This window comes from Solea senegalensis, linkage group LG6 (genome assembly GCF_019176455.1).
Source record: "Solea senegalensis isolate Sse05_10M linkage group LG6, IFAPA_SoseM_1, whole genome shotgun sequence".
NCBI classification, from domain to species: domain Eukaryota; kingdom Metazoa; phylum Chordata; class Actinopteri; order Pleuronectiformes; family Soleidae; genus Solea; species Solea senegalensis.
In genome coordinates, this window is record NC_058026.1 from 4,502,805 (window position 1) to 4,523,356 (window position 20,552).

The 20,552-nt window shown below is 41.1% G+C and overlaps 1 protein-coding gene across 3 annotated transcripts; it reads right to left on the reverse strand.

Moving 5' to 3' along the window:
- Positions 1-415: 415 nt before the first annotated feature.
- On the reverse strand, positions 416-20,047 carry slc44a2 (solute carrier family 44 member 2). Of its 3 annotated transcripts, none has more exons than XM_044028495.1 (22): positions 19,788-20,047; positions 12,220-12,268; positions 12,056-12,129; positions 11,873-11,957; positions 11,614-11,698; positions 11,396-11,515; positions 11,241-11,301; positions 11,007-11,133; positions 8,692-8,775; positions 8,346-8,458; positions 8,125-8,256; positions 7,944-8,043; positions 7,515-7,607; positions 7,304-7,388; positions 6,828-7,090; positions 5,384-5,478; positions 5,050-5,153; positions 4,899-4,972; positions 4,044-4,114; positions 3,858-3,946; positions 3,679-3,763; positions 416-1,148 (listed from the first exon to the last, which is right to left on the reverse strand). In XM_044028495.1, exons 1-22 carry the CDS (start codon positions 19,822-19,824, stop codon positions 1,039-1,041), a joined length of 2,136 nt encoding a protein of 711 aa, XP_043884430.1. In that variant the 5' UTR covers positions 19,825-20,047; the 3' UTR covers positions 416-1,038. The 3 variants fall into 3 exon arrangements, with proteins under 3 accessions (XP_043884430.1, XP_043884428.1, XP_043884429.1); XM_044028493.1 differs by lacking the exon at positions 416-1,148 and adding an exon at positions 2,872-3,460 and having other exon boundaries at positions 19,788-20,024; XM_044028494.1 differs by lacking the exons at positions 416-1,148; positions 19,788-20,047 and adding exons at positions 2,872-3,460; positions 14,352-14,522.
- Positions 20,048-20,552: the final 505 nt, after the last annotated feature.

Here is a 20,552-nt window from a genome sequence, read left to right on the forward strand (position 1 = left end):
TATTCGTTGCTAAAAAGGGAAAATATTCCAGTTATATAATATGATGTGTTCAATTCAATGTTGGGCTACACTCTTGATAATGTATAACTTCAGGCACTGGCCTAGTAATTTCAGCCTTAAACCTTAAATTTGATCAATATTTATGTCAACAAATGCTTTTATTTGACTATTAATGTTTACAAATTGCGGACACAACATTGTAAAGTGCTGATGATTGTAAAAATCACAATTATTAGACATCTGATTTCTCTTAATTCTATAATTCTATACATGAAACTAATAATAATAATGATTTATGTTTCAAATTTCAAAGTATTTTACATGAAATGAGACGATGACAAAAGCAAACAGTGAGTCGTGTGTGGGGTTTTTTTTTAAACTGAAGAAACAACAGTTTCTTTTCTTTCAACACTGGTATGGCAACACATTCTTTTATTAGTTTACAATAACTTTGGCTGCAATGTAAAAAAAACTTTACAAACTTTAAACGTTGCACATTAACAATGGATATGTTTACGGACAAAGAAAAAAAAAACAGAACACAGGAACAACGTCAAAGGTAAATAAACCCTCGCATCATCAGTAATCTCTGGAGGCTTTAATAAGAAACGGGATTAACGTTTAATCTTTGCTTTGGTGTGTCTTCAAAGACGGCATTATTCTGCTTAAACTGATGATAAATCATGACAGACAATAAAGAAACACATGAACGTTTTATGTAAACCATTACTCAAAACTATAGCTAGTTTGTCTCATTAGCTTTAGTGCATAGTTTCTTCTCTCTTTTTTTGTATATTTACATTATTTGCATATGCACGAGAATTCCTGGCAAGTACGGATCTTAACGTCTTTAAAGTTAGTTACTCAATCTCCGAGATTTCTTCTGTAAAAAATCATATACAGGGAGATTTTGTGACAACATAGTACAGAAACACACAGACATCTGAAATCTGTATCTACAAACACTATGCAGCACAGAAAATGGCACAAAATTGATGCTATTGCACACACACACACACACGCACATACTTTGGTGACCTAATCTACAGTTTTGGGCTGTTCGTTGGACTTCTTCAGGAGCGTGAGCAGGTTCTGCGACATGAAATACGGCCTCTCTGCAGATCCATCGTTGCGCTCGATGTCCTCCACTGTGACACGGGACAGAAGCAGTTGAGGCACATTTTTCCAAACAGCATCCTAACACTGAACCATTGTTATGTTGAAGTACATTGAATGAACTATTGTTATTGTACAGTATAATAACTGTGCTCGTGTTCATGCAGTCGCTCATCTATAATCAGTAACTCTTCCCATGCAGGCTCTTACATGATTTCTGTGCAGAAGCTCAGTTATTGAGATTTGTTTGACATGGATCAAATGCAAAAAAAGCCCAAAGTATTACACTTGCCATACTGGTCAGACTTCTTACACATAAGCATGACTCATGTCATAACTCTTGGATAACTTGAGATCCATTTTAACAAAGACAGGACTCATTCAATCCTCCGTTCTCCTAAGCGCGCCTTCACATACCATAAAGGCAGAGGTTTACCCACGTTACTGTCATTGAGTAGGTTTTTTGTGTACAAAAATTTGTAATTTTACTTTTACTTAAGTATGTTTTTTTGGAAGAACTGCACTTAAGTCCCAGAGTGAGTGAGAAAGTAAAAGCCTTTGTGACCTTTGACCCGTTTCGACTGTCGATTAAGTGTTTACACATTTAATTTTGTATGCACTTTGTCCTTTTTGCACAGCACAAGAAAGAACCCCAACCTTGTTAAAAAAGTAACTAAGTAACTTTTACTATGAGCTACTTTTTTACTTTAACTTGACCAGTACTTTTACTTGTACTTAAGTAAACCAACTCACCTGCTTCCAAACCAACCGTCTTGACACACACACACATACATGAATGCATACAGTGTTTAACCATAACGGAACCATGATGATTATAATACAATCACCTTTAATCAAGATTCACAGCCAATAAATATGGAATGTCATCAGTAATTTCAGTGGAAAAAAAATCAACGTACATATTTCACAAGGTGACAAACAGGAAAAAGGTACAAAAGCATCCAGAGACTTGAGATGTTAGTTACGAGCATTCAGAAGGCCATGTCAACGTCATGCAGCACTTGAGAGAAAGAAAGAGAGAGAGAGACAAAGAGAAGATCCAGACAGAGGCAGGTAGTTATGGTGAGTAAACAGCGAGAACGAGCCGAGTGGGTTCCACGGAGTCCGAGAGGCTGCGGTGGCTGCGTCGCATCGACACAAGCCGCACCGTTTATGCCAGTCTGAAATACCAAGGCAAGTAGGTGGCGATACAATACGTTGGACCCCAACTTGGCGAGGATCTCTACAAGACTACAGCCAAAAAAATACATCAAAGGCATACACTGCTGTATATATATATGTATATATATATATATATATATACATTATACACAAGATCCAAAGGGGAGGGGGGAAAAAGACCCAGTATATCAAACATGTCTGTAAGGTTTTGGCATCAGCTGGTATTATTGTAAACAGTGAAAGTGATTCACCATCAGTTGAGATGTGTTTGTTGTGACTGTACACGGAACCTGCAGTGCATTCGTTGACAGGAGTAAGACAACAAACATCAGTGACAGTAATCAGGCACAGGTTCAGCACTCACAATGTTCTACAGATCTTCACGATAGAAAAACCAACACTGTTCTAAAACCAACACAACGGAGCTGTTGTTTTTTTTTGTTTTTTTTGTCGTTTTTTTTCCTTTTCTCCAAGCTACAGATATGCACTGGGCTTTTTGACCTGCTTCAACCTTCAACCACCTCATCCAGCTGCACCGCTCACACAGCCAATCGTAAGCTTGTCGTATGAAAACATTAATCGCAACGTCGTACCTGTACAGTTCTTTCATTCTTTATGAGGTTTTACCAAGCCTCACTTCTTCTGCTACCCGACTTCTACTCCTGTGGTGTAGAAGCGGGTTTTTCCTCCTTAGATTCCTCCTTCTTCTCTTCCTTTTCACCACTCTCCTCTTTCTCAGCCTCCACAGCTGGAGGTGCCTTCTCCTCCTCCTCCTCCTTCTTCTTTTCTTCCTCCTTTATCTCCTCCTTTTCTGCCGCCTCTTTCACGTCACCGTCTTCTTTCTTCTCGGCCTCCTCTGTCACTTCCTCGCTCTTCTCCTCTTTTGACTCTTCGGCGTCCGCCTTGGGCTGCAGCGGCTGCTCCTCTTCGTTGCCCTGCTTCAGCGCCGGCTGCTCTTTCAGTTGGATCTCGCCGTCTTTCTGCTGCTGAAGAGGCGTCTCCTCCTCCAGCTTCACTTCGTCCACGGGCTTCGCGGCATCCGCCTGCTCGGCTCCGTCGTGGTCCTCGTCGAGCCTTTTTGCCTTGGAGAGAATCTCGTGCAGCTCGGGCGACATGAAGTAAGGCCTGTCGGACGAGCCGTCGTTTCTTTCCAAGTCCTCGCCTTTTCCGTGTGTCGTGCGTTTAATTTTGGGTTAATGGAAATTAAAGGGGGAAAATTGAAAAGTGCGTGGAAAATAAAAGTCAAGAGAAATTAAAAGGGAGAGAGAAGACAAAGAGAAGAGTCAGAGAACACGGCAGGAAGTAGAGGAAACCAGCAGCTCAGCTTGGATGAAGAAGATAATAGAAGGAGTTAAGTTGACAAAGTTAAACGTGACTCACAGAAGCAGAGGAAGAGTGTGTCCACACACATGGCGTAAACGCTGAAGAAGCCATGGGCGATGAGGTACGAGCCCACAACCACCGTCTGCAACGTGAAGACGACAGAGGTCAAGATGTTTGCTGGGGCTCGTCGGCCTCCAGGTGAACCACATCAAACTAACCAAAGTGTGTGTCCTTACCATTATTGGCACCCAGTAGTAGTTCAGAGATGGAGCAGCGTCCTCAACTGCTTTGATTCTTCCAGAGAAGAAGAAGAAAGAGAAGATCCCTGGACAGAGAAAACAACAAAGACGACAGCTCACTCACTCTGTCTCTATCTCTACACTCATTTAAAAATAACATAAAACTAAAAAACAAACTCTTACCAACGATGCCAACAATGAGGAGTTTCCCAAGGAACAGGAGGAAGTCAGTCACTTTGTCTAAAACAGCCACTCTGAGTTCAAACAGGAAACAGGGCAGAATGTTAGTGATGAACACACACTGTGGCCTGTAGATGCTGCAGATTATTAGATTAGATTATGTTATTTAATTCATAGAAAAACGAAATAATTGAACATAAAAATGAATTGTGAATGAAATTGTGCAGAAAGAAGAAAGAAGCTTATCACACCAAAAAACATTTTATTTGGCAAAAATATTAAATTTAACTGATTTTTTAAAATATGATATTTGATTTGGAATTATTTTTTTATATTTGTGATTAAGTTATTCAATGATTTGGTTCTAAATGTTTATTTATTTTAAAAGATATCTGTTCCTTTTAAATGACTTTCTCTTTATAGAATGTCTTCTGTATGTGAGAAGGTAATAGCTTCTTATGAGCTTTGACCATGATTTGCAGAATAGTGTAATACATATGATTTTATCAAGCTTCGAAAGTCAGAAATAACACAAAATGATGTCTGTGAACCATTTGGAAATTTTAGAAATCCGATCTAAAATGGTTTATACAACTTACTTTCATTTTTACACCAAGTTATTTGAACTGCAGTGTTTCACTGAACTGATTGACGTTTTGAAGTTGCAAAGTCAAGTTTTAATTCCTGTGGACTTCACTGGAACATTTCTCGTGTAACTTATCGAAGGAAAGCACGCGTGCAGGAGGCTGCAGAAGATTTTCAGAATTTAAATCAGGGCACCGTGTTCTTACATTTGACAATCACGGCTGTCATCTATAGAATAAAACAATTCTAAATATGCAAAGGATGAAATCCCACCTGACAATATTCCTCATGAGAAGGAAAAATGCGTCTCGAGCTGAGGGGCAGAAACTTTTCCCATAGATGGCAATCTACGACAAACAAACAAACAAACAAGGTAAATAAATGAGCGTGTGCCACGCTGTAGTCTCTAGTTACAGGAACTCACCATGATGTAAGCATTTCTGTTGAGGAACTTGATGCACTTCTCCAGACACCAGAAGCAGCACTTCATGCAGCTTAGCATGAATTTAGCAAACTTGTTCTGAGCACCTGGAGGACACAAGGGAGACATTAAAATACAGAGCGGCCATGAAGAATACATCAGATGTCAAATGAGTAAAGGAGTCACTGCAGCACTCTATACTATACATGTATAAAAACATGGAATATTTGGGTGTTTGGTCATCTCAGCTAGACCTTTTATGATTTAACTCGTCTCACAACAACAACATAAAGGACACTGGTGAAGCTCTGCAGACAACCATCAACATCCAGCTGACCTTTCAACTTGTGATCCAGATACTCCAGAACGACCCTGATGACCTGGACCACGGACAGGATCAGAGAGCCAAAGGCCAGGGAGCCTGTGTGGTACCTGTGCAAGAGGATGAAACACTGATTTACCCTTCTCTTTTTTTTTAACACAGGCAGATCATTAACCTGCTCTTCTGTCTTCTATGAAGAGAGTAACACAAACTTAAACCTCTTTCCAAAGTCTGACCAACAATGACTATTACGAGGTATTATTACACCAACAACGAGGTGATGTGTTCTGAGCCTGCGAGGATGTTACTTTCCAAACCAGCAGGTGGCAGTAGTCTGTATTTGAAGCCCTCATAGTGCAGCACATTTAAACTGTTTGTTTTTCATGTTACTGGGTTATCACACAGGCGACCATGTCATACATTTATACACGCACAAATCTCCAAATTAAATAAGGAAGTTACAGAGTATATATGATCCTTTAGTGCCAGTCTATTCAAATGATGGCCCGGGGGCCACATGCAGCCCATAACCAACTTCATAGTGGCACAGCCTGTGGTTTCACCAGAAATAACTTAAGGTATAACACTTTGTACTGTCCTTAAAGATTCCTTCATCAATTCCTACAGTCGTCTGATAGGTTTGACAGCAGTGTTAGTTCTTTTGTATTCTGTTAAAGGCACTTTGAGATGTTAGTGGGTTGTATAGGACATATTTTCTTATTTCAAAGAGAAAACGCTGAGGTTGCGCACCGTTTTGATTTTATGCACTTTATGCACCTGAGATGACAAACACGTTTGTCATATTTTTTATTTAACATAGTTAAGCTAATACTGTCTACTTTTCTTTTTTTACATGGGGAGGACAGGTACATCCAAAAATAATTTTATTGCTAGTTCTTTTATTATTTTTTTAATGCACTTTTTGTATGTTTTACATGTGTCAACACCTGCAGAAAATGTCTGGCCCAGCTAAATTTCTTGGTTTGAAAACGCGGCCCAACTGAGTTTGGAACTGAATAGTCCTGCCTTAGTGTTTACCCTCTTAACAAGTCGTTGTTGTTCCACATAGTGAATTGAACGTTAAGCCATCAGCAGGATTAATGTTAACACCAAGAGAGGCCAACGATGATGCACATAACAAGTTCTATGGATGGTCAATGACTGCTCAATAGCCAAACGATGGAGCAGTGTGTCCTAGGCTTTACAGAAATGCACTGAAGACCTAAACCACTGGTGCTTGTTTTCACAGTTCATCGTATCGTCTATCTTGTGTTAATGATGCAGGTGAAACAGGCTCCACATCTGTTCTTACAGCTTTAAGAGCTGTCGTTAGCTCTAACATTAGCTCTGTTCTTTGACCTAATTTAATCCTCCCAGCCACATTCATGAACAAGTCGCATCTTTTTTTTTTTTACTACTTAATCTGCACACAGATACAATTTGAAATCCATCTTCTAACCTGAGGGCGCGTCCAAGCGAGGCGAAGATGGGAAAGGCGGGAATGTCATCAGGCTTCTTGAAGGCCCAGTAATATGAGGCGAAGGCCCCCGACAGAGTGACCTGACCCAGGGCCGTCACAAAGTTGGCACACCAGAAGAACAGGAAGACGTTGTAGAACTGGAACAGAATGAGGTATTTGTGGTAGAGGGTCTCACCACCGTAGAAGGCGAACAGACACTCTGCATCTGGACACTGAGCAGAGACGTTGGAGGTGTTGAAAGTCTGGAGAAAAAAAGAGAGAAAAATGGGTTATTTTAACAGATTTTTATAAATAAATAGTAAACGAAAGAAAGCTGTGATGATACGGAGGTGAGCAGAAGCATAATCAATCTGTTTCTTTCTAAAAGGTGACACATCGTTCCAGACTACTGCAGTGCTGATGTCCACACACACGTCTTCAAAGATTAAATTTTTACGTGATATTTACAGACACACCTTAGGGTCGCAGGTGTCTCGTGAGTACTCGCACTCGGAGTTGTTGAACACTTTGTAAACCTGCTCATTAGAGGTGGACAAGAAACTGATCAGGGCTGTTAAGGAGACAACAAGGAGAGGATTTCCAAAACCCATCAACATCACACAACACACAATCAACATCTCTTCTATACACCCGCTGCAGTCACAGTAACATGAAAACAAAGGATACACAGCAGTGACGGCCCAGTACGCAATCACCACGGCGAGGAGGGTAAAGGTCAGCAGTGGGTAGAACAGAGATGACATCACATGCCCGACAGCTCTGGAAAGAAGAAAGTATCACACATATGTGCTGTTATTATCATTAGCACACACTGTGCACGCGAAAGCTAAAAGGACAGTATGTCATTTTTGCCACTAGCTCTAAATCGAAACACGAACAAAAGACCTAGTTTGATGACATCGGGAAGCAGTGTGGGATCATGGGAATTGTTTGATAGTGAGAAGTAAGCATCGGTTAGACAGGTTTCTGGAGGTTCATCATGACAAGTGACTGTTTTTACATGAACAAATAGGCAAATGTTTCATTTCTGGGTGGATATTGAGTCAGTTTTTCACAGGATTAAATGCACATTAAAAGACATGACGTGAGACTGACCTGCTGGCCTCTTTGATGAGAGCAATGGCAATTAAGATTCTCTTCCTGAGGAAGATGAGCAGCAGAATGATGACGAATTCCACAATAGCCAGGATGATCACTGCACAGTAGTAAACGAAAACAGGTCATTATTACATTATTACGGTCACATTACGCGGTGAAAGACGTTGTTTGTGCTTACTGAAGGCCAGCCAGGTCTGTCTGATCTGCAGGTAGACGGCAAAGTCCGTCTGCAGACCCAGGTCACGGATGGTGACGTCAGCGCCGGGTTCTCCCTTCAAACTGGCAAACTCCATGTAACAGTGGAAGATGCCTGAAAAAACATTTTCCAAGTCGTTAACACTATTTTTTTTATTATTTTAAATGTAATTTCAATGAGGGCAGATCACACTGAGGACTTACCATATCCAATGACAAGAATAACCAAAACGATCATGATCCACACCATGATGCCCGCCAGGAACCGCAGCAGGACGATGAAAATTAAGCTGACGACCATGGCTATCACCAGACCACTGAAGAGAGCAGACACATAAAGATGTAAAACCTATTGGTTAGCACATCTTTCCACATACAATTATTAAAACACACACAAGTTATAAAATATTTATGAAAAATGAGGATTATTTTTCTGTGGAACCAGCCTACAAATTCAATAAATATCATGTTTAAATATATAGAGAGATAAATAATGGAAATATGATGCATTGTCTCCTGTAACCAGAGGAAACAGAGCAGACAGACTCACAGTAATATCCAATGCCAAGACTGAGTGTAGTCTTCAAAGATTCTCATTGCCACCTGCCGAGCTTCAACAACCACATTTGACTTCCTGTGGAAAAAGAAGGAGTTTAAACCAGAACATCGGTTTTTGTGCAAAAAAATGTGAGAAGACTGAATATAATCATAAGTAATGGTGTTTTATGATCAATATATGGTGAGATAAATCAGCAAATGCATGTAATATCAGGAGAACAAGTGAAAGGAGAGTGTGGCTGCCCAGATTTATTGTTGGCTAAACACACTGAGCACCAGCTGATGATGATGACAAAAGTAACTGGTGAGGTCCAGTCGCTGAGGTCGTGTAGAGGGTGATGCTGTGCCCGCTGAAGGAAGAGAGCACAGCAACAGCAGATCGACAACCGTTCATCATCATTGAAGGGAGAATTCCCACCGGGAATAACACAGACATAAAGACGCTCCAGGGAGTGCAGAATGATAGCAGACCTAATGGGTGGGTACAGGCTGGTGTAAACGCACAGTAAAGGCCTTTTAAAATAGGATGTCATATCAGTTATCATGATGATGTGATAGGCAGGATGTTAACTCAGCAGAGCATGACGTGTAACAGCAACAGGGTTTTTTTTCTGATCAACTGATTAAAGACTAATCTGAAAAACTGAATACTACACATATATTAGATGTTTAACAAGAGATTTAGGACAATGCTGTTTCCCACAGTCAAATCAAATCAAGTCAAACTTATTTGTATCGCCCCACAATCACTAAGCGCAGTTTGCCCTCAGTCTATGACTAGTTTGTGATGGCAGTACTGTCAATGCACTCATCTATCTTGCAGGGTTGTTTTAAAGCTCTAGAGTATCACTGTTGTTGGCCCCCGGAGAAAATCTGAGTAATTACCAAAACACTGCTGGCGCCTCTACATGATGTATGTATGCCTTTGTGCTCCATTAACCAAGAGCAAGAAACATTCATCCTGTTTTTTAACCTCTTAAACCTTTTAATGGCTGCTTCTAGGCATTTTCAGCCGTACTCCAGTGCTGTTGTAGTGCTTCCTCCTCTGCCTTTGTGAGTGTTTCCACTGGCTCGCCTCGCCTCGGCACAACATGGTTAAGTTGCGTTTCTACTAGCAATAGCACCTGGTACCAGTAACTTTTTTTAGTAAGCGAGGTTCGAGTGCCGACACAAGAATCAAGCCGAACAATGCGGAACTCTAGGTCAGTTAAGAAGACTTAAAAATCCTAAAAACGTGGGTTAATCTCCAGCAAATACCAGAGAAATGTCTAAAATCTCAATATTTAACAGAGGAGTCTGGCGTATTTAGCGACAGCACTTCTGATCACAAAACCTGCCGCTGTATTTTAGTCCTGGAGTCTGTGCTCCGGTCATAGTTTTAATGAACTGATACTAATGATGTAGCAGGGACTTGACGTCACAAATTCTCCTTCTGAAATAGGTTGTTGGTTCGTTGCTGTGAGTTTACCGACCACTAAACCATTCTGTGTCAGAATGTGGTGTGGGTAAAAACTTCCCCCGATCAAAACTTACCCAAACGCTTGTGTCTCCCTTTCCTCACCTCGTTGAGCTGCATGTTTCCAGCTGTAATGATGCTCGAGATTTGCCTTTATAATCCCTGCAATCACTTCCCCACAAGCCAGCGACACATGCTAATCTTTTTCTTTCAAAATAAAATGATAATAGTTTGTCCGTTTTCCTTGGAGATCTAATCCTTTCTTACTTTTCATGTCTTGACAGTCATCATAGATAATATGATGACTGTCCCTGTTACACTGAAAACAACTGCTTTACTAGTCACTTGTTTGTGTACAAAACGAAGTCCCGGCAGTTTCATGCAGCCGTGCAGTGATGACTCCGCCCATGTTGAGTCGGTACTATTTTGTAGTGGAAAACCAACTTAAACCATGCCGGGCTTTAGTACCTACTTAGTACCCAGGTTTTTTAGTGTGCATGGGCTTGAAGTGGGCACACATGGGTGCGGCCACCATAGACAAATAATATAACCGTTATGCTGCCCACATGTAACATGCATTAATTTATATTAAAAAGTTACACTGAATTTTTTACACCTTTACCCCTGAATTCATGTCAAGTCCGTGTCCAGTTCACAACCAAAATATTCTTGTCCTTGAGCCATGACCTACATGACATCCCCAGAAAATGTCATCAAAATCTGCCCTTTACATTATCAGTGTTGCTGCTCACAGACAGACAGACAGACAGGCAAACAGATACAGAAAGTGTACTGATAACATGTTGTTAGACATTTCAGGATGAGGACTGTGTGATGCCCAAAGGACTCACTTCGATGCTTCCAGCACATCAGACGCATTGATGTTGACGCCCTCACCGGAATCAAAAGTGGTCTCATTGCCCACCACCACCACCCCACCTTTCAACGTCCCCAAGGCAGGAAGGCAGCGACGCGTGACTGTGGAGGAAGGAGATGATGATGACGATCAGTGCGTGTGGTTCTGTTTTGGCTTCACCTCCACTGGATACTTGTGTGGGCGAGTCGGGAACAGGATTCTCACTTACAGGCTTTACTTGGCATCAGCAGGGCTGGACACAAGCCATCCCGCAGAAGCTCAGGAGGACTCTGAGTGTTGAAGAACAGCCTTGAATGTAGTTTTCAAACATTTTTTCATCTTTTTTTTTTTTGTGACACATTGTGTGAATAATCCAATTATTACCTTTTCAGCAAAGTCCACGCCGTCCTTGCAGAATTGTTGGTAGTAATCACGGTCTTCTTTGCTGCCTAACTTGGCTTTCACCAGGGTAAGATGCCGGTCGGGACAGCCTGACACACATAACTGGACACAAATAATAACAGTCGGTGACAATTAACACTGTTGGAAAGGGCACAACAGTTGCAGTGTTCATAAAAAACAGATTCCATGCAGCTTCTGACCTGTGTGGTGGGACACTGAAACTCCAGCAGCACCAGAGGACTGGCACATTTCAGTATGTTGAAGTAAAACAGAAGAGGCTTCTTCCTGTTGTTACAGAACAAGTGAGAAAACGCTGTTACTCGGCCAAGACTGTAATTCAATGTCTCAAATGAGGGGGGATGAAAATACAATTACACCTATCATGTGACAAGGTAAGCTACACCTAAACTCTGGCTCTGTTTACAGTGATCAGTCCACTCGTGAGGTCATGTGACTCACTCGAGAGGTGTTCCAGCTTGTCCGCAGAACTGGCCCCTGCTGTCTGTGGGGTAGATCACCTTCCTGGGGTCACCCTGAGACCAGGCTGTGGGACATATGTGGTCATTAAAATAAATGTAAAAAAAACAATATATTCTTGTTTATTAAATAAATGACACATGGAGTGACGAGGAAGGATCTTACCGAGGATTCCCACAGCAAAGTATCCCAACAGGGCCACGATGAAGAGGATACAGCAGAGGACATCTGTGCAGCCCCTGAACAGAGGAGGCCAAGTGTAACGTTATTGCCGTCTTATACAAGAAAACGAGAAGACATTATGATGAGAGATTAAACAGATGGCTCACCTGTTGTGAATTGGCCCCTTGAAGTTTGGATCAAACTTCCTGGAATCTCCTGAGAATTAAAAAAAAGAGCGACTTCACCTTTTTGAAACAGCAACATTTGCTTGTTGTTATTAAAGCTTTGTCGTAATGTGAACGTGAGACCAACATTGATACACATGTCAATATCGTAGAGTTAAAACTTTTGGACAACTGGATTTACAGACACTGTATGGTTGTGTCTTTAAGCAACAACATGTCTTTTGTGTCCTCACATTTCTCTCACTAAACTCTAATACTTCACTATATTATGAGACGTTACACAGTGAGTTAAGGATTAATGACAAACCATCAATCAACGTGATTGTATTGTCTTACAGTAGATATAAATAAAATACCTTTGCATTTTGGACTGTTGATTAGATCAGTGGTTCTAAACCTTTAACTCCATTATAATCCCTTCTTAAAACTACCTTTTATCTTATGGCTATTTCTTAATTGTTGGTATTGTTGTAACTATTTAAATTATTTATATGTTTTATCTTTGTTTGGATTTTTTAACTCATTATGTTATCTATTTTATTGTAAAGCACTTTGTAACTAAAGGGCTATATAAATAAAGTTATTATTATTATCACCAATGTTAAAATACAGTGGTGTAAATAGGCTGAGCAAAGTCAGCGACAGACTTGTCTCCCAATAAGATAATTTGCTCTCTCATCATCCACCTCTTCCTCACATTTACTTCTCTATTATTTATTAATTGTTATCTTGTTACAATTCTGAGTAGAACAGTATTTCTGATTTTAGTACCACCACAGGAAGCTTGCGTACTACTGGTGGTACACGTACCAACGTTTGAACCATGAGATTAGACAAAAAAAAGGATCCCCCGTAGGTTTAACTCATTGCTAACACCTCAAAACAGAGACAGGTCTTGGAAAAACTGGTTTTGATGTCCACTTTGGTCTTTAGGATGTGGGCTGTTATGTTGTTGAACTAAACTGAATTACTGTACTCCACGTTGACAGGCGTTTGTGTTATTTTGATTTATTAGTTTTGTGCGGTTCCTTTACAGTCCATTTATTTCTCCGCACTGAGAACTGCACAGACGTGTGCTGTTGTTCGGCTTTGGCGGAAGTATGCGGCGCGCCAAATCTCATTACAGGCTTATGAAATTGATTAGCTGCACGGCCTAATTGCTTCTATGAAATTACAACTGTGAGCAAGTAAATTTGTTCATTTTCCCACACGTTATTATGAGACACTCTCTGAGCTAGAAACACAGGCACGTCTGTCGGATCAGGACTCTAACTGTACAAACTCATCCGTTTCAGCATCAAATCCAGATCCATGTGATTGCTTCTTGGTTTTGTACAAAGAGAGAGTAAAATAACCTTGAATGTACTCGTGTACACATGGTATTATGTGTCACTCCCTGTATTGACATAGACAAGACAGACTCCAGAACAAAAGGATTCTTCTTCTTCCTAACTGTTGTGCCTAGCAACCGACAAAATGGCTCCCCCGGTGACGGTGAGCTCCCTGTGGACACCGCAAGCCGCCATGGAAACACCTCAGACGCTGCCGAGGAGAAACATCGACCACCAGCCCTGCCCGTGGTGAGGTCATTATTATGAGCCAACACTGTGAGTCAACATGTGCGAGAACGACAAACGAGACAACACCAGGACGGTTCCTCGCCAGTACACTGCAGAAAATATGGACTAGACTTGAATTCAGTGTATTTATCCAATCACACATTTTTTGGAACTTATTTACTTAGAAAGGCTGAAGATACTTAAGATAATTTGACTTAAGTCCAGGCTTCTAAATTACACCTTGGAATATGGTTTAGAAAACAAGGCATTAACGTAATTATCTCCTCCACTCACACATCCCTGTGTGAGATAACCAGCTGTTACACATCCTGTCATATTTAAAGTGTAGCAGCCTGACACAGCGTCCACGGTGATTCACATGATCAAGTAAGCATCAAGGCTGAATCTCTAAACCCTCAGCTGCAGACGAAGTAACATGTTTTCTCGCTCACACATCCTTCACAGTATACACACAGCTTCTGCACACGCAGATAAAAAGGTGTCAGTGCAGTATTTCTCCAACACAGAACAGTCAACAGACACATATTGCCGTACCTTGTTGATATTTGTTTGTCATTCTGTCGTTCTTTCGCTCAGAATTCCTTTCATGGAGGCTTTTAAATATCCCTCTCTGTGTGCTGTGTGTGTGTATATGGCTGTGGTGTCTTCAGAGTCTGCTTCCTGTAATAAAGGTCTGACTCCCCTAGCCTCGAACTCTTAACTTCCTTCTTTCAGCGTACTCAAGGCTCCGTTAGTGTGCTCTCTCACGTCAGGGGAATTGCAGCAAGAACTCTGTCGATGGGGGAATTAAAGCGGACGCTCGGATGCAGCAGTGCCCGAGTAACAAACATCAGTCGTGTTTATACACACACACAAGGCTAATGTATGTAGATTTTACTCTGTGGAGGTTCCTGTTGTTCTGAAACCTATCTATACATGGAAGGTTACGTCTGTCTGATAATCACATAACTGTCCAACAGGTTGTTTTACAGGCTTCAAAGTTGGCTGCTGACGTACTAAGGGCACCAGTGTGTGCATTTTCAGCTTTGGTGGTGTTTGGATAAAATATCTGTATTGCACTATGTGTGTGTGTGTTTTTTTTCCATACAGTACTTTAAGATTTAATATAAATAAAAAGGCATTTTTAACTTTAAAACAATCTGAAAGTGCCTTGGCTTCTTTCTTTTTCTTTTTATTACAAAAGATATTTGACACCAGGATCATAGTAGCTATTTCAACTTCAGCTCTATACACCCCATCACTGTGCACCCTGTTCTCTGTTTCCTTGCTTCTGCTGTCTTACAGCATGCAAATGCATGCAGCGCCGCTGCAACTCTGTCGTCATATGATGAAAATAACATCTCACCCACCGACACTTAACATAGCATACGCTCAGCTCAGCTTCCTAATTCTGCAGTTGCCAGATTGTTAGAGGATTATGCCTCAAACATCTTTAAATAGTGGACAAGGATCTCTTTAAAGGGTGGAGATATGACTGTTATACAGTATGTGGTTTCTGGTGGCACATGACCATGGGCTAGTCTGTCCGGCCAACTCCTCTGTCATGTGACTCTCTTACAGAGTCATTTCTCCTTGGCAAGTTCCTGCATGAGAGCAGGTCAGACACTTAAGCTTTCAGGCTGATTTTAAAATCTTTCTTTGTCATATGGAGCAAAGAAACCAGTAAATATTGACAGTTATGAGGCTGAAAAATCAGAGAATAGTTAGTTAGTTATACAGCCATGAGAACCAGATACACTTTTTTTTAAGTTCACTATTTGAAAAGTATAAAAGTATAAAAGTTACTATTCGACTCCCTAATGGGGAGTGGGCAGGTGAAATGGCATCTTGAAGTTTTGACAGTCCAGTGCAACACTTTAAAACAAAATATTAAGTTTTATGGTTGAGCTTTAGAGGTGGGTGTTGTTATCTCTGGACTGCATACTGCATATAAAGAGGGACACAATGTCTCCACTTCTTCCCTCTGTACAGGAGTGAAGCCAAATCATTCCAGTAACTGTATAGGTGCTCTTATACGAACTATGTGTTTTTATGTCCGTAAAGGCAGAGATGGTGGTCATTTGTTAGTTATAGCAGATATAATACATTACTTGTGATGAGGTAACTCAAAACAGGTTATTAATGAATGGTGACCAAGCTACATACAGAGTGAGACATTTCACAGCTAAAAAAAACATTTCAGATTTACCTTGAACTTGTCCTTGGTATTGTCTGTACTTAGCACTGTGTAGTTTATCGCTAAATGTGGTGATATTAACATATTTGATGGGCAAAAATAATCAACCGATGACGTCAGTAAAATCCAATTATTATTAAAACAGAAAACAATATCTTTGTTTACGCAAGTTGCCATCTCTTTGTGTACATGGGTTTTCCCTCTCTCTCTCTCTCTCTCTTTAACAAAGGGTTTGTTTGATTTGTAGAATCCATCTGTGAGAGTGATAAACACAGTCCCATTAGAGTCCGGACAGCATGTGGTCCCTTTTTTCCTTTTTTGTGCCATTAAACAACCATCGTCTGCGCTAACAATGCATTCCAGCAGATTTGCTAAATGTCCCTAAATGATCTTGTTTGTGTATTTTAGTGGCAAAATGAACATAAGTGTAAGTAATGCAAGTGTGGAAAGTGAGTGGGGCAAATATAAAAAGGTGTACACACACTGTACACATTTGGGTAAACTGGGTTTCTAGGTTTACACACCCCTGTTGTTGAAAGCCCACAGGGCACCTCACATCGCACAGACACACCTCGCTTCACAGCTACAGGACAATCTCACTCTGCATCTCATTATGTCTGCTAAACTTTACCTAAACCTTTAAATAATTAAGTTCAAGCCTAAATCAAGTCATTAGCAGAGTAAACACTAAAATTCAAATGACGTCTTTGACAAGTTACAACCGTCTATGGTTTCTCATCACGTTTTTAGACCATTGGAGTCAGGACATTTTGGGATTTCTGATTTCTGACACATGTTTGAAGGTTGAATCCCTGGGACAAACCCCAGGATTGTGGCACCGTCGGTCCTCGCTGACAGCTTTATGGCTGGCATCGCAATCCATCACAGTGACTGTCCAGCCAATAAGTAGATGGAGGAGAGGCGACATGGGAAGGTTGAAACAAGTGTGTCCCAGACTTAAGACTTAGGATTTAGGATAAGGCCCGAGTCATACTCTCCATGTCCAGGTCTGCTAGGGTCTGCGTGACATCAATTTTGTCATCTACGATCCACACTAGCACACCCCCAGTTCCAGTCCCAGTCCACTTGTTGATGCGCTCAACTTGCTTAAGTTAATGTGAGGAGGTTCCACTGGTACCTACACATGTACAACTCAAGTGTTTAAAGAATACACAGGTATAGAAATCAAAACTTGCAGATGTGTAGAACACCAGAATGGTGCGGAAGTGGTTGTGGGTAGATGTTAAGGTGTTGGTTAAGGTTAAAGTAAGATATGGCATTGTCTCAAAAAGCCTCCTCATGTAGTCGGAAGTAGTACAAGTGTGTATGTGTATGTGTGTGTGTGTGTGTGTGTGTTAAAGGAAGTGATGATGTCATGACTGATGTGATTCACTAATGGGCCCAGGGGGGTTATCGAATGAGCCCATCCCTGGCCACCTTAATGGGTTAGTGGCCACTTTGTGTGTGTGTGTGTGTGTACTTGTACTGTATTTGTTACCTCTTTGGGACTTTTTCCTGGCATAAACACTGATCTTGTCAGGACCAGGAGTCCTCATGGAGACCAAAACCTTGCGCTAATGAGGGAGAACCTCATTTCTAACAAACCCGGTTAAGTTTAGGGTTTACGATTTGAATTGTGTTTAGGTTATGGTTAGAGATAAGGCTTTGTTTAGGCTGTTCAAATGAATGGGAATGAATAGCTGCGCAAACCTGTGTGTGTGTGAATGGTGTGCATTTAGTCTCCAGCCCTCTTGTTCATGACATTCTCACCTTTCTATTCTATCTCAAAAAATACAGTGCCTGCTTCTGTTCCACCACTTTATCAAGCCTCTGCCAGCTGCTTAAGAAACTCTTACTTGATCTTATAATTAGGTCATTGGCCTAGATATTCTTAAAGACAGAGAGGAAAGACATTTTTTAAGAGCTGAATACATTTTTTTTTTTTTTACAAATACTGATCATTGTCTCTACTCCTGACAGTCATTGATGGGATCAAACAGCAAGTTTGTCTCACATTCCCAAACCAAGAGCCACAGTTTTAAATGACAAACGGTCATTGTGAAACACAGTAACACACACAGTGTCTCTGTGCGTGCACTCCCATTGTGTGTGGTAATGTATCTGAGCGTTTGCCAGCTTAATATTGACTGGAAGCCTCAGACTGAGTCTGCTGAGTGGGTAGAGCAGGCAAGGCTGAACACAGTCCAGACAGTGCAGGCTGCCGCATGTCTGCATGCATGCACCTCAGCCTAGGAGAGGAGGGAAACTTTAAAATACTGTAAGGCACCGCTCACAGGTCAAAGTCTGCTAAAAAAACTGCTGTTTAAGAATACTGGTGAGCTCCAGTCTGAATTGTGTGTTTGTATCACATAAAACGTCTGTGACCAGTTTAAAGGGGATTGTGGTTTTTGACCTTTTAGCCTTCATGGGGGAGGGGAGTCAGGGGAAAAAAAGGAGCTGTTTACATGGTAGCAGGAAAGCAACAAGCAAATGCTCCACAGTGGGAGCTCTACCGCTAAACTGAAGAGGATGTATGCTCAGCGGTGAGGGTGTGGACCCTTGGGAGCATCGTGCATTGTGAAAGACAAGATAAATCGACCGAGCCAGACAGAATTAATATTGTATTTGCAATGAAATACCAGCATGGTGATTGTGGTTTGCATTGCACAGCGCGCCTATGGCCATCAAACAAAAATAACAGGGTGTTACCCCACCTTTTGCCCTATGTCAGCTGGAATTGGCTCCAGCGCGACCCCCAAGTGGAGGATAAAGCGGTAGAACAATGACTGAATAACACAGGTTATATAGAGACTTCATGACAAAGCAGACTGTATGGACCAATGACCCGTCCCAGAGATAAGGAGACCACAGTGGGCTGATATTGGGCTGCAGAGTTGGTGAGAAAATGCATGTGTGACACACATAATAATCAGCAGTGAGTCATGTGTGTGGTTGGGACATGAGGATGGGTTTTTTCCATAACTTGTGGACAATAACAATTTAACATCTGTGGAGTTTTGCATTGTTAGTACGTCCATGACCGTACACAAACTGCAAACTTTACAAATAGTAATAGCATTCCAATACGTCAGTCCATATTCTCTGTCTTTCTCCGCTTTTCTCCGGTACGGTCTTTTAACACTTTTTCCGTCCTCTTAACTGTAGATTGTACGGATGCATTGATTCACCATGCAGGTATAAAGATGATATTACATTTATATGATATTTAGGGCTAGATTGTACCAGATTACAATATCTGATGCAGTAGTTTTCACCAGCAGTGAACCAAAGCATTAACTTGCTCTAATATATTCTCATATTCTCTATCTGTATCATGTTTTTTTCTATTCCTCATCCACTGTCATTTGTTTCTGAAGTAAATAATAAGCTGAATACAAAATAAAACCCACAATAAACAGGTCAAATTTAGTAGATTGACAACCTACTTTGAGATATGTGGTTAATTTGGGAGTGTACGCGATAGATGCTGTTTAAGTGGAGACAAGTCGCTTCCCTTTTAAACAGCATGTTGCCTCCCATTCACTGTGAGTATTTGCCAACTAAAACGATATTAAAGGCTCATTTAAAAGGCATTTACGGAGATTGTAGGTGTGGCCTGCCGTGGAAAAACAAGCTCGCCTGTGGTGGATGTTGTGGAGGATGCCTACAGATCTGCACAGGACCCATGAGGTCCACACCCATTCATCCATTGCAGTCATTGTTTCCATTTCTTCGCCAGTCAACAGTGTAGGGAGAAAAAAAAAGACAGCTCAAAGATCGAGGAGACATCTTACCGTATTTGCTGTCCGGTTTTTTCTCGTCGTTCTCCATTTTCTCACACACGCGCTGCGGCTCAGACCTCAGACAAGACAGTTACCATGGAAATGTCGAGGGGAAAAGACCATCAGCTACACTGACCAAGAGCGAGAGAGAGAGAGGGAGAGAGGGAGAGACCATCCCAAACAACTGAAGTACAACGCATTCCTGGATAACGGAGAGCACAGAGAGCCAATCAGAGAGCAGAGCCTGATGACTGACAGCTGCGGCAGCCAATCCTGGTGTGCCTCACTTATGACAAAGGCTTCTCGGTTTTTTACGCGCTGCTTCTACTTTAATGGAATGTGTTGTGTGTTTGTGAAGAGTTTGGTCGTAAATCAAAGATTTCTTTTTTGTTAGTCTCCTGTATTTACGTATTGACTTGAAGCTATACACGAGCGAGACTTTACTGCTTCATTTGCCGACGGGTTATTTTTTTCTTCGCCCAAACAAAGCACGTCACCAAGCTCTGTATATAAATATATAAAGTGTCTTATTATCAGAGTTGGAAAGTAATGAATTACATTTACTCACGTTACAGTAATTGAGTTACGTGAACCTTTTAAAGTATTTCTTTTTTAATTTGTAATTTTACTTTTACTTACTTATTATGTTTTTTTTGAAAATACTGTACTTCAATGATGAGGACAGGTGAATGATGGGCACACGTGAATGAATGAATGAATGAATGATGAGGACAGTTGAATGATGGAGACAGATGAATGCATGAGGATAGGTGACTG